This window comes from Rattus norvegicus, chromosome 7, assembly GCF_021556685.1.
Source record: "Rattus norvegicus strain SHRSP/BbbUtx chromosome 7, alternate assembly SHRSP_T2T, whole genome shotgun sequence".
Lineage (NCBI taxonomy): Eukaryota > Metazoa > Chordata > Mammalia > Rodentia > Muridae > Rattus > Rattus norvegicus.
Window position 1 is genome coordinate 27696343 of NC_141540.1, and position 12055 is coordinate 27708397.

Consider the following 12055-nt stretch of genomic DNA (forward strand, 5'->3'; position numbering starts at 1 on the left):
TTCCTTTGAGCTGTGGCTACCTTTTCCTTGTCCACAGAGCCATTGTTTCCAATGCTTGCCTGATGGATGACTCTGGTGGGTTAAGGCTTTTTAAAGTCTTTCGTAGAGCCTGGGATTTTAGGTAACCACAGTGGGAGTCACAAATATAATCTTTACCTTCTTGACTAAACTTGGAAGAACGAATCCCTGAAACATTTTCAGAAAATACACATATTTACAGGGAAGGAAATGAACTTGCTTGTGTTAGCCTAATCAGTTATTGATGACTGATTATGAAGCCACGTGCTTGGAAGAAGAGTTATAAATGAGACACTCAGTTTTGGGGGAGGTTCCCAATATCCGTTAAAATGAACAGTAAATCTTGGAAAACTGCAAGGCATCATGGGAATTGGTTTTGTAGGAAGTTCCAGAAATAAGGCGCAATAATATCAAATGTTATTTTTCTTGTTCACACTGTTAACTCCTTCTTCACTCTGCTTGGTTTTAGAGGCTTAGGAGTGCCATTGTCCTGCTGTTAGCAGTGGGGGACCCGTAGGGCATACACCTTCATCCTAACCCTGGCAGGTAATTACAGTGAAACCTACATTTTCTCTCTCTGTTCCACTTTCTCTCTTTTACCTTTCTTTCTTCTTCTCAAGACCATGTCTCATGCAGTCCAGGTTGGCCTTACTTCCTAGTAGCCAAGCATGACACTGAATTTCTGATCCTTCTACTTCCACATTCCCAAGTGCTATTGATTATTGATTGGTTTGAATGAACATGACCCCCACAGGTCCATATGGAGTGGTACTATCAGGAGGTGTGGCCTTGTTAGAGGAAGTGTGTCACTGGAGGTGGGCTTTGAGGTTTCAGAAGCTCAAGCGAGGTCCAGTGGCTCGCTGTCTCTTCTGCTGCCTGTGGATCCAGATATAGAACCCTTGGCTCCTTCTCCAGTACTCTGTCTGCCTGCACACTGCCATGCTTCCCACCCTGATGATAAAGGACTAAACCTCTGAACTGTAAGCCAGCCCTGTAAGCCTGTAAGCCAATCCTTTTAAGAATTGCTATGGTCATGGTGTCTCTTCATGGCGATAGAAACTGTAAGGAAGAAAACATGTGTGCCATTGCACCTGGTTTATAGGGTAGTTAGGAACCGAACTTGGGGCTTTTTGCATGTTAGACAAACATTCTGTCAACTGAGCTCCGTCCCTTTAAGCCTAAATTTTTCAAAGAGGAAAATGTAAACTAGACACGTTGATACTTTCTTCAGAGTTTCAGAATTAGTTAGGGGCAGAACCAGGATGGAGCAGGGGCATGTTCTCCTTAGAGGAATCAAGGAAAAGGACTGTCTGCCTTGGAGGGTCTTTGATGAATGGGGTACTGGTCAGAAAGGGCATGAGATGTGGTGGGAGGCGGCATTCCTGCAACCTTTATCTGTAACTTGAGATGGTCAGAGAGAGGCGAGTGCTGGATTCTGAAAACAGACCCTCGGTTGTTAGGCCCCTTTGTTCACACATACTGAGGTAAGTCCTTGTACTGACTGATTTTATGTGAACTTGACACGCTAGAGTCATCAGAAAGGAAGGAGCTCCAGTTGAGGAAATGCCTCCATGATATCCAGGTTTGTGGGATGATGTCATCACACAGGTGTAGGCAGGTACAAGATCGAACGAGGCCTGTCATTGGACGAGAAGGAAGGATGGGCGGGAGAAAAGTTTGAAGGAAGAGGAGGAGACTGGAACGGAGGAGACTAAAGGGAAGCTGCGGAGAGAACATGGAGGCTGATGCCAAGATTCTACTCTGTATTTACAGGTTGTTATGAATGTTCTTTTTTTTTTTCCGGAGCTGAGAACTGAACCCAGGGCCTTGCGCTTACTAGGCAAGCGCTCTACCACTGAGCTAAATCCCCAACCCCGTTATGAATGTTCTTAAGGGATGGATGTGTACAGGGCTTTGCATGTCTAGGTGGGCAATTATATCTTATCAATTGGATCAGAGGTTATTGTGTTGTGTGTTCTTTCATGTATCGATTTAAGTTTAAGAGAGTATGTGGCGGCTAGAGACACTGGTCCACCATGGAATTGGGATGTGTGTTTCTGGTATAGTAACAACCTGCCTTGGGAACTGGAGGGGTAGAGAGCTTGCAGCCAGGCTCAGAGAGAAGCAAGTCTTCAGCAGTGTGATATGGGATAGAGCAAACCAGGAGGGAGGCTTTGCTGACTGAGATGAAGCTATCTACCAGATGTCTTGGGACACTGTGGTGCCGGATCTAGTGGGGGATAAAAGACCGCCTTTTATTTTTTTTTATAATTTTACAGCAACACAACTTAAGGCATTTTCTCTATTAGTGATCAGTGGGGGAGATCCCAGCTCATGGTAGGTGGTGCCATTCCTGGGCTGGTGGTCCTGGGTTCTATAAGAAAGCAAGCTGAGCAAGCCAGGGGGAGCAAGCCAGTAAGAAACATCCCCCCATGGCCTCTGCATCAGCTCCTGCCTTCAGGTTCTTGTCCTCACTTCCTTTAGTGACATACAGCAATGTGGAAGTGTGAACTGCTAAACCCTTTCCTTCTGGACTTGCTTTTTGGTCATGGTGTCTTGTCGCAGCAATAGAAACCCTAAGTCTTGTATGCAATATAAGGTCTTCCTTCACGGGACTCCCCACCATAGCTGGAGTGACGGTTTTTTCCCTGGGCTTTATATGAAAACTCAGTGTGAGACCCACAAAGGCTCAGAATGAGGAGCGAACTGCATCATGGGATTCCAGGGCCCTCCATCCAACTCTGCCTTGTGCGCGTCCCATTTTAGCGGGTGGAGGGTTCCCGCACCTGGTTTCTATAAAGGGGTTGGCTTCTTCTTCAAGGAGGACGAGTGATGTTCAGGGATCGCATGTCTTAGCTCAGTTACCTTGGGAGTGGGCCCAGAAGCTGAAATTGGGGCCTTTGTTTTAATTTTGCCGAAGGAGGGGTAGGGTTGCCTCACCTCTCCAGTCCCTCAGATGCTGAGTGAGGGCCCTGTATAGGCCTTGACTAGTGGCAAAGTCACGGGTTACACAAAAAAATGGCAATTGTTACAAAACTTGCTTTACTTTGATAAAAGGAATGACTTGAGCTCACTCTCCTGAGGCTTTGCAGAAAGAGAAGCATGTCAGAAATGACGGACCTTCTGTCCTGGTCCGACTCTCTCGACTGTGTTCTCTCTCCCTTACCGAGACTACTGAGCAGAGTGAGTCACTGTCATGGGAGATGAGACCAGCAGTTTCCCAGACTGTGAAAGCAGGGTGGCCTCTTCCTGCTATGGAGGGTGTTGTGGTTTGAGTGAGATGTCCTCCACATGCTCACGTTTGAACTGTTGGTCTCCAATTGCTTGTATTGTTTAGGGAGGTCGATCGTGTAAGATGTGGGAACCTCAGGGGGTGAAGTGGGTGACTTGGGGTGAGCCTTGAAGTTTTTACAGCCTGGTCCCACGTCCTGTTGGCTATCTGCTTCCAGACTGTAGATGCAGTGTGACCACCTGGCCTCCTATTGCCATGTCTTCCCCTCCATGACGGAACGATCCTTTCAAACTTTGAGCCAGGATAAGACTTTCCTCCATTAAAGTCCTTCTTGTCAGGTGTTTTGTCACGGCCACAAGAAAAGACTGTCTATGGTGCACCTCTGAAGATTACCAAGGGACACAGATCCATGGGGACCTGGGCTGGACCAAGCTCAGCATCAGAACCCACCAACTGGGGACTTGGTTTGACTTCAGGGATGATGGCACCCAAGGAGAGAATTGTTTGTTTTCCTCACTCCCTGTCAAGTGGCATCAACTCATGCTGGTCTTGGGAAGGGGGCACATTCCTAACCCCCTTTTCTTCTTGCTTCTATTTTTCAAGACAGCATCTGTCCTGGTTAGTTTCATGTCCACTTGACACAATCTAAAGTTATCTGAAAGGAGGGAACCTTAATTAAGAAAATACCTCTAAAAGATCAAGCTGTATCCAAGCCTGAAGGGTGATTTCTTAATTATTGACTGACAGGGGAGGGCCCAGGGCATTATGGGTGATGCTGTTCCTGGGTTAGTGGTCTTGGGTTTGATAAGAAAGCAGACTGAGGGGCTGTAGAGATAGCTCAGCCATTAAGAAAGCAGGCTGAACAAACCATGAGGAGCAAGCCAGTAAGCAGCACCCTTCCATGGCCTCTGCATCAGCTCCTGCCTCCAGGTCTCTGACCTGCTTCAGTTCCTGCCCTGACTTCTTTCCGTGAAGAAGTGTAAGCCAAATGAGCCCTTTCCTCCCCAAGTTGTTTTGGTCATGGTGTTTCATTAAAGTAATAGCAATCTTGGGGTTGGGGATTTAGCTCAGTGGTAGAGCGTTTGCTTAGCAAACACAAGGCCCTGGGTTCGGTCCCCAGCTCCAAATAAAAAAAAAAAGAAAAAAAAAGTAATAGCAATCTTAACGATATTTCATGATGTATCCCCGACTGTTGTAGAATGTACTACACAGATCAGGCTGGCTTTGAACTTGTATTAACATCTTCCTGCCTCTGCCTCCTGTGTGCCGGGATTATAGGCATGCACCACGCTCAGAGACTTGCCTTTAAAAACTAAGTTTTATTGTGTGCGTGCCTGCGTGTACATTGTGAGATGCAATGCCACCACACTTGTGTGGAGGTCATAGAACAACTTTGTGGAGTCTGTTCTCTCCTTCTACCTTTTTTAAAAAAAGATTTATTTTATTTATTCCATGTATGTAAGTACATTGTTGCTGTCTTCAGACACATCTGATCCTGATTCAGACACATCGGATCCCATTATGGATGGTTGTGAGCCACCATGTGGTTGCTGGGATTTGAACTCAGGACCTTTGGAAGAGCAGTCAGTGCTCTTAACTGCTGAGCCATCTCTCCAGCCCTCTCCTTCTACCTTTACATCAGCTCTAGATATCAAACTTAGGTCTCTAGCCTTGCACAGTATGTACATTCAGCCACTGAGCCATTTTAAAAAAAAGATAGGTCTCTGTGTGACATAGTTTCAGCTGTCCTAGAACCATGTAGATTTGGCCTCAAATTCAGAGATCCACCTGCCTCTGTTTCCCAAATGCTGGAATTAAAGGCATGTAACACCACTGTGGGCTAGCCACTGAGCTATCTTGACAGCCCGAGACTTGTTATTTTCTTATCCTTTATTCCCCAAAATGTCACCACAATACGCTTAGAATAGTCAAAATTTGAACTGAGAACAGACCCACAGGCAAGGTCTCGACTGTAGACAAGAGGTCTACACTCTTGGCTAAGGTGGATATACCTATGGAGAGAAAACCTGGAGAACCACTCAGAGGTGTATACAGACCCTTCCACCCCCCCAGCACATATCCCATGCTCTCTGTCCTCTCTGTGGTACCATTCCTGTCCTCCACATTTGCTGCAGAGTTGTATTCCAGTCTTAGCTGAGGGAAGACCCCAGGCATGAGCCAAGGGAGGAAGCACCCCTGTGTACCATAAAGAGGCTGCAAGCTGTGGGAAATAATTTTTTTTTTAATGGCAGAGAAAGCACACCAAACTGAACAGAAGTCTAGGCGGGAGTTACCAATGTACAGATCAACACCTGGAGGTCCAGAGACGGTGAGACATCCACAGAGAACCAGCTAGGTTAGAGAGCAGTATCCCTGAAGGCAAGCAACAGTGTGTCACCCTTGTGTGTCTGTGACTTGGTTGTCACCTCAAGCAGCTGTTCACATCCTCACTTGATGGTAGGGCTGGGTCGGCTCATGGATGACTACATGGAGGAGAGAGGCCCCAGGGACTTGCATCACAAAGGAGTTGACGCCCCAGACAGACTCGAGCTGGGTACCTTGCACACCACACCCGTGAAACAAGACTTGACATGGGTCCTTGACAGGTGTTGAGGAAGTAGGACAACAGGCAAAGGATACAAGTTCCTTTAGACTCTAGGGTTTGGCGCACCTTCCCAAAAATCATGCTAGGAAATGGGTTTATCAACGAAACTTGGCCATCCCAAAAGACAAAAGCCATTCTCCTGGCTTTTACCTTAATGTATCTAGGATTAAAAATAAAAAAGGAGGAAAAAAAAAGGCCGCAACTCAAGAATTATTTGGAGTATTGTGGCACTTTACCAATGTTTTGCATATATATACATATATGTATATATATTATATGGCAGAGTAAACATAACCCTGTCAATATAAACTTTCATCATAGATAATTGTAGACTGCACACTCTCAGGATCCAGAAAGTGTCAGACCTATCTTACACTTTTCCTCTTTAAAAATAATCTAACATAGTCATACTCTTTGGCTAGTAACAAACTATGAACATCTTCTGAGAATACAGATAAAGCTCTGAGATTAATAGTAGATTCTCTGACGTGCTCCCCCACCCCCCCTTCGGTATCAGAAATGAACATGTTTCTGCAAAAACTATCCCCAGAGCCATTCATGATCAGGAAAAGAAACAGATATGTTTGTTTCACCAAATGGGCTTTTAGCAGAAGCGAGAGAACATATCTTACTTTGGCAAAAGAAACCCAAGCACAGACATGATGTTGTACAGGTTTGGTCCATGCAAATGCATGTTCTGTTATGTGGGGGTGCCCTAGTCTCACCCCACAACCACGATCAGCATGCAGGTTATTGTCAACTACTGGATTCGAGATAATCAGAGATAACTGGCAGTGCACCTCTTTTGTGGAACCATGATCAAATCACTAAGGCAGGAATATGTGACCTTGTATAGTATCAGCAGGAATTTGTCGGATGCAAGTTTACACGGCATGGACCTGCAACTCACTGTCTACAAAATGAAAAGAACCCCAAACACAGATTCCCTAAACACAATTCGGTTGAAAATGAACTGTTAAGCTTTTAGAAATATATTCGAAACTACGAGACTGCTCTGTGTTTGCTATACATGAACATTTTTAAAAAGTTCCCACCCCTAAAAACTGGTCATGTGATTTCCTCATGCCGGGCAACAGCATCAACAACTAGCCACCACGGCTGATGCATGAACAAGTACAGCCTCCAAGGTCATTCGTGTGTGACGTGATGCTTTTCAAGGTCATACTTTCAGTTTTTCATCAGTCAACCAGGAAGCAGAGGGATCTTTAAGCCTTGGTCCATCTGTTCGATCATGGTCCTCGGCAGCAGGTGTCCATGGCTCCTGGGCACTGGAGGTGGCTTGGCTGCTGTGAGTTGGCCTGCGGGTTCTGGCCTCTGCTACAATCTCACCTGCAGACTCGTGGAAGGTTCTTCACTCAGGAGCACACGGAAGCCAAGTTCACTGACCTGAGAGTAGCTGAGGCAGTGGAGGCAGCTCCTTGGCCCAGTACAGACAGACACCAGGAACAATTTGTATGTTTTTGTGGTGCCAATGCGGGAGGGAACCAGAAACCTTGCTCCTGGGAAGCGTTGCCACATGGGGCGGTTTCATACCACAGAACCCTTGGAAGACGACAGGTGGATGGACTGAATCCTAATGGCCAACGTCCTCTGTAAGTCCTGAAGCACATCCTGGCCGGTCCCTTCGCCATTTTTGTCATACAGGAGCTGCTTGAATGCTTCATTTTCAATGAGGACCATCATATTTTTAAGAAAGTAGCCTTCACAGTATGCTGAGAGCTCCGTCACCCCAAGGAACTGTGGGGAGGGGAAAGGAAGCAGGTGGTTACTGAGATAAAGATGGTGATCATTCACTAAGCTACAGTGGCCTGGGGCTTCATCAATCCCATCCTATCCCCAGGCTGTGGTTTGTGGCTCCCAATCAAAGGACTGAAGTCCCTTCTTTTACCTCTTGCCTTGTCCAAATCTAATTACTTTTTTGAGTTTTAGAATGGGCGAGGTAGTCTGGGACCACTGTTCAGGACATGGCTATAAGTAGGAACTCTGTGGAAACCAAGCAGTTGAAGCACCAGCCAGAGAATCGGTGTCCTGTCGAATACCTTCACCTACAGGCACAGAATTCTTTAGCTGGGAGAGATGCTAGCACTAAGTTCACCCCTTCAATGTGAGTCCTGCTCTTGGGTTTCAGAGCACAGGGCCTCATTGTTGAGGTTTGGTCCGTTGCTGTGTATAACAACACTAAATTCTGTATCCCAAGGTCTAGTTGCCCCAGTGAACTTAGCTTTTGTTGTGAAAACCTTGTTCCTTAATTTAAAACTATTGGTTAATAAAGATGTCTACAACCTGTAGTTAAGCAGGAGAGAGGTAGGTGGGGCTTTGGTTCCGGGGCTTGGGGTCTGAGGAGAGACCACGAGGAGAGGGAAAGGAGGAAGGAGGAAGGCATCATGGGGTAGGTGGATTGTGAGCGCATGACTGTGAGGGCCAGCCAGTTGGAGTAGGAACATGGCAAGGGATATCTCGAGGTTACCAACAGGGAAGTAGACAAATTAGCATAGAGAGGTGATATCTGCCCAGCGGTAATGTTTTAAGGCTTATAATAAATATAAATGTCTTGTGTCTTTTGTTTGGGAACTGAATAATCTAGTGTGTGATAGAGACCCCCAAATAATATTTACTGCAATACCTTATTCTACAGATAGGGAAACTGAGGCTCAGAGTGGCCCTTGGAGCTTGCTTTGGGGGTGAGTGTCACACCCCACAAGTTAGTATAAATGAAAAGTAATGCAACTTATATACTTCTATTCATCATATCTGCTAACATTAGCTGAATGGTGAGCTAATGTTACAGATCCACACAGGTCTGAGACTCTTGTCTCTCATCTCCTAGGCAGAGGTTTATAGACTACAGCTCTTCCCCCATCCCTGCTGCTGCTAAATTTAGCTCACAATTTGTTTTATAAGTAAAGTTTTATCAGAATACAGCCATGCTGTCTGTCTGTTTTCTACTCATGTATGGTTGCTTATGCACTAGAGGTAGAATCAGGTAGGGAAAACCAAAATAAGACATTAAAATGATCAACCACTCCCCCTAAGCCTACAATATTGCCGGCAAAGTTGCGAATGATTATCTGCCCTTTTACAGAACACATTTGCTTCTCCTTGTCCTGTTACGTTTCTCAAACACAGAGATCTCGTCTCACTAATTTCTTTTCTAAGATGGGGGGGTGGGGTGTCTCACATACTTGGCTGAATTCAAACTTTCTATGTAGCTGAGGATTGTCTCGACCTTCTGATCCTCCTGCCTCTGCCTCCCGAGTGTTGGAATTACAGGAGTGTGTCGTTAGGCCTAGCATGTCTTACGGAATTTCTTTATTACCTTCTGATGAGTACAGCCTAGTAATGAAAAGGTAGGTCAACGGACCCTAGGAAAGGACTCTCCTGGGAACACTCTTTTTTCCACCACAATACTGGTACTGTGATCGAGCTTTACTATATTTGATGAACCAGACTGCCCTCTTTTTCAAACACAGACACCCTGAAAGGGCCGTCAGAGGCTCAACAGTGAGCAGCTAAGACACCTGGGAAGGAGAGATGCTAACCCATGCATGGACGGGCCAGGTTTCTCATCTGTCTAAATGCCAGAGCTGTCCCAAGTGCTTCCCTGAAGCACAGAGGTGATACTGTGGAGGTCCTTGGGAACGTTTGGAACTTGGCTGCTCACATCTAAGTGTCTGCACTTCCTATGGCTCCAAGCAACCAGTGCTTCTCTGCTTCTTCTTGCGCTATGGTCAATCCGCAGCACGATCTGTCAATACTGGAATCCCAGTGGCCGGGGAGCATCTGCTGAGGCTGCACTGTCCATGGCTGAGGGAGGTAGTGTACACACAGGGCAGGAGCAGCTGGTCTTGCCCTTTCCCTCATGCAAATACCACAAATGCAGATGTTGATACTGGAGCCGCTCCAGGATGGCATCTGGGAAGTGGGAGCTGATGTCTGTCAAAGCAGAGGCCCTGGCCACAAGGGTGTCCTTGGCCTGCATTCCCTGCCGGCACTCATGTGGTATCAGTTTTCATATTCTATCAGGGCATGTGCTGTTGCTGATACATGCTAAGGACTCTTAGGACATGCACAGGACTCAGCCATGGAGGTCAGCTTTCTGGGACGATTCAAGTGACCATGGTTAAGAGAGGAGAGGAGGAAGACACTGGTTCTCTTCCTGAGCACAGACCTCTCCGGGTGGTGGTGTTAAGCAAAACCACCCATTTAAGATCAAGACAAATACTGCTTAGCTAGGGTGAGGTTTCAGTCTTTGGGGACAAAGCAGAAGGGTGGAGAGTTCAAGGCCAGCTACACAGTGACTCTCAAAAAGGAAAAAAAAAAGCTTAGCTCCTTAGGAACCAGGTTTGGGTGTGGTCCACACTAGCCTGAGTGTTATGAGAATATGAATGTGCGTGTGCGTGTGCACGTGCATGCGTGTGCGCATGTCCATGCGTGTGCGCATGTCCAGAGACACGAAGGGAAGCGGTAGTTTGCATGAGAGGTGTTCCCCATAGTTTGGAGTGTTTAACACTTGGTTCCCAGTTGGTGGCGCTGTTTGGAAAGGTTTGGATGGTATAGCATTGCTGGAGGAGGTAGGACAGCGGGAGCGGGCTTTGAGATTAAAAGCCTCACCTCTTCAAATCCATTTCCTTTGTTTCACGCTCAAGGTTTGAAGACGTGAGCTCTCAGCTTCCTGCTCCTACCATCATGCCTGCCTCTTGCTGCTATGCCTCCCCACCATGACAGGCTCTTATCCGGCAGGGACTCTAAGCCCAAACTAGCCCTTCCTACTATATGTTGCCTTGGTTGTGGTGTTTTTTTTTTTATCAGCAACAGAAAAATAATTAACACACACTTGAACTTGCATTGGAATCAGGACACCTCCCCTCCCCCTGTCCCCACCAAGTTTTTGACTTGCTAGATGTGACTTCCTAGGAACAACCCCCCACCTCCGGAGAATGGGGTGTGATTTCCTAATAAATTCCTTGCTCCTGCTGCCGGGTTGGAGACCACGTTTTGAGGCCCACCATTCTAAAATCTTCTATTCAAGATCGCTTGATAGCAGAGACATTAGCTAGAACCTGATTGGAAGCAGAGTTGAGAGCCCAGTCCAGGCCATCAGAGTCTAGTGATATGATTCTCGTCAGTGCCAAGTGAATGACACTCTCAGAGACCATCATTGTCTGGCTTACCTTTCAGCGTTCGAGGAAGAAAGGACAAGGAGATGATGGCAGATCTGAAGCAGGAAAGAAAACCCTTCGGGGATGGGCATGTAACTGAACGGCAGAAGCAACTGGCTGATGTGTGCCAAGGCCCAGAGTTTGATCCCAAGCAACATAGCACAGGGCAGTCTTGGGAGCACGGGCTCAGCTCCGGTGTCAAGGGGAGACTCACCTTGGCATGGCTGTAGATATCCACACAGTTGTCAGTATTGACGCTTTTTGCACAGATAATCTCACAGTGTCGCTGCAGAGCCTCCAGCTGGAAAAACTTAGCGGCAGACAGAAGCTAGAATCCGTAAAAAGAGCCTGTTAGAGGCAGAGAAGGGGAAGCGGAAGGACCAGCAAGACTATTGGAGTCAGCCACTGTGATGGTGTGAGAGAGAACTGTCCCCCGTAGCCCCGGGCATTTGAATACGGAGTCCCAGCTGATAACACTGTCTAGGGGACCGTTTAGTAGGAGGTGAGGTTTTGTTGGGGGATGTACACCACAGGAAGCAGGCTTTGAGGGCTGAAGGCCTTTCCCTGGACGGCTCTCTCTACTTCCTGTTTGTGGTTCAAGTTCTCAGCGGCTGCTCCAGCCAACATGGCTGCCACCTTGCTGTCTCCATGTCGGTGAACACGAAAATTCTCATCCCCCCCGGAACCACAAGCCCAAATAAACCTTCTCCTCTTCAAGCTGCCTCAGGAGTATTTTGCCACGGCACTAGTAATCAACGAATATAGCCTCAGTCTGCAGGGTGCCCGGCTGAGGGTCAGGAAGTAGAGACGGTTGGAGTATACTGCAGATGTAAGGTGAGACTGGGGGACAGGCTCTAGTTACGCAAGTTTACTGTGGGACAGAGAGCATGGTGAAGTGAATCACGGACACACCTGTTATAGCGGGTGAACCCCAAGTGCCCCAAATCACATCTAGCAAGGGGAGGGGGTAGGATACCTATTAGCCAGGTGGATATCACTGTGGCTCCTCCCTTGCCTGTG

The 12055-nt window shown here is 47.0% G+C and overlaps 2 protein-coding genes across 4 annotated transcripts in view; one reads left to right on the forward strand and one right to left on the reverse strand.

Moving 5' to 3' along the window:
- Rtcb (RNA 2',3'-cyclic phosphate and 5'-OH ligase) overlaps positions 1-12055 on the forward strand; it is a 208990-nt gene that overhangs the window by 127013 nt on the left and 69922 nt on the right. The window lies entirely within an intron of this gene.
- Abtb3 (ankyrin repeat and BTB domain containing 3) overlaps positions 5473-12055 on the reverse strand; it is a 278860-nt gene continuing 272277 nt past the window's right edge. For all 3 annotated transcript variants that reach the window (NM_001432634.1, NM_001432632.1, XM_087557106.1), the window contains 2 exon segments: positions 5473-7613; positions 11250-11363. In NM_001432634.1, coding sequence (NP_001419563.1) covers positions 7404-7613; positions 11250-11363 — 324 coding nt within the window. In that variant the 3' untranslated portion in view covers positions 5473-7403.